General features: G+C 36.6%; 1 protein-coding gene across 1 annotated transcript in view; it reads left to right on the forward strand.

Moving 5' to 3' along the window:
• Window positions 1-2,015, forward strand: part of LOC101863796 (1-phosphatidylinositol 4,5-bisphosphate phosphodiesterase epsilon-1) — a gene marked incomplete in the record, with an annotated part of 159,988 nt that overhangs the window by 133,811 nt on the left and 24,162 nt on the right. Inside the window, 2 exon segments of the mRNA XM_013079213.2 lie at window positions 305-421; window positions 1,612-1,764. Of these exon segments, the coding sequence (XP_012934667.1) occupies window positions 305-421; window positions 1,612-1,764 (270 nt within the window).

Consider the following 2,015-nt stretch of genomic DNA (forward strand, 5'->3'; position numbering starts at 1 on the left):
GGGGGGTAAGAATAGAGGGAAAGAGAAGTGAAAGACGGGATAACCATGAAAAAAAAACAAAAGGGAAAAGTGGGGAGAAAGGCGATTTTGTTCGGGAGGTAGGGGGAAAGAGGTACAGAAAATGAGAGAAAACTGATAAAATATTAAACAAAAATTATCATAGAAAAAAAGATGTGAATTGGGGCAAAGTGGAGAAAATTGTTTATTCTTCATATTATTATGCTTGCTGTTTATGTGGACAATCCTGGCCTGTGCTGGCTTCAAAAGTCGTTGTAACAGAAATAAATGACGTTGTATCCCACAGGGAGTTGTAGAAGCAATCAACAGGAGTGCCTTTGTCACATCGCCCTACCCCATCATCCTGTCCATCGAAAATCATTGTTCCCTTGCACAGCAGCAGAAAATGGCCCAAATTTTTGTGGTAAGTGTTGCTTTTCTAGGGCCTGAATCCCGTGTGAAACCCAACAAAGAATCCATTGATGCTATGGGTTTATTTGGATGACTGATCATCGTTCTGCTTGTTGTTTATAGAAACTAAAGAGAAAACCGGACAATCCAGTCGCCAAAAAAACCCCGTTAGATGGGGGTAGCTGGGGGAAAATAAGTGGTAAAAATACCATCACAAAGGACGACTGGCCGTTCGGATCATCCAGGATTAAGGCAATAATAATTATAATACATAATGCTTGTATTTATTTCGCTGAATACAATGAAACATGACTCTCGGTAGCTTTTCTTTTTCTTTTGGGCTAAGTTTGTTTGTGTAGCTTATTATTGGGGGCTGTGTTCAGGCGTATCAAGAACAAAACTGTTAAAACCTGTGGCCTACAGGTGAGTTGTGAAAGGAAACGTGAAACCTTAAAAATTAGTTTGAGTTTCTTAAGACCAGATAAATGGAAGAAATTAGAATAAAAGACCTTTCTAGGACTAGGTCTTCTAAGTCCTTGAAAATCACTAAAGGTCTACATGTTCGCTATCATGTTTTAAGGTAGAATCGAAAATCACTCCCCAAAATTGTCAGACCTGTGCCAAAGGCGCATTCAAGTTAATTCTAATATTTAGCAGATCGTCTCTATTGTTGTTTCTTAACCAATTGTTAGGCTTAAAACTGCAGACACAGACCAAGAGAAAAATACGAACATTAGATCATGGGAATTATAAGAAATCCAGTCTGCATAGTATTTATTTCATTTATCAAATCTGTTGAAACTGTACTTTCCGACTTGCAGTTTAAGGTCATCAGCTGACCAATCATGAAACTTAAAACAATATGGCTGAAAGGGCATAATTTGCATACCACGAGCCCAAGATCGGGAATGCTTTACCCAGTAGTTTAAGAGATATCAAATCGTTTTATTCATTCAAATGTCAGCTTTAGCCAATGCAATATATACTTTTTTAGTCAGAACTCAATGTACTGTTTACCATCGTCTATGTACTTTTAATCGATATAAATGCCACGTATTACATGTATTATTATTATCCACCTCTGTGTCAATAGTATAAATTCAAAATTTTCAAATTATTGCTCAAACTTTTTGTTTGACCATGACTATATTCTCTTTGTGTAATTTTTATGCCGACTGATCATTTGCTGTTATTCTTAAATAGAACGTCTTCGGTGATAAGCTGGTCACAGACTTCCTGTTTGACTCGGATTACGCCGAAGACCCCCAATTGCCTTCACCGAACCAACTCAAGCATAAAATCCTCATCAAGAACAAGAAACTCAAGGACAACGACAGCTTGGCAGCTGCTAAAAAGGTCCGTAATTTTATCCTTTTCTTTTCTTTTTGTTACAAATACGTTATGGTTGATATACAGCGTAGTCGTCGGTAGCATGATTGAAGGATTTATTAACTTAATCACATTTTAAAGTTTATTTTCAATTAATTCAAGCGACCAATTTGCTTCCCTGCCTATATACAAGGGCTGTGACATTTAACTTTCTTTCTTATATATCTATCTATCTATCTATTTATCTATCTATCTATCTATCTATCTGTCTATCTATC

Source organism: Aplysia californica, unplaced genomic scaffold (assembly GCF_000002075.1).
Source record: "Aplysia californica isolate F4 #8 unplaced genomic scaffold, AplCal3.0 scaffold00044, whole genome shotgun sequence".
NCBI classification, from domain to species: Eukaryota; Metazoa; Mollusca; class Gastropoda; order Aplysiida; family Aplysiidae; genus Aplysia; species Aplysia californica.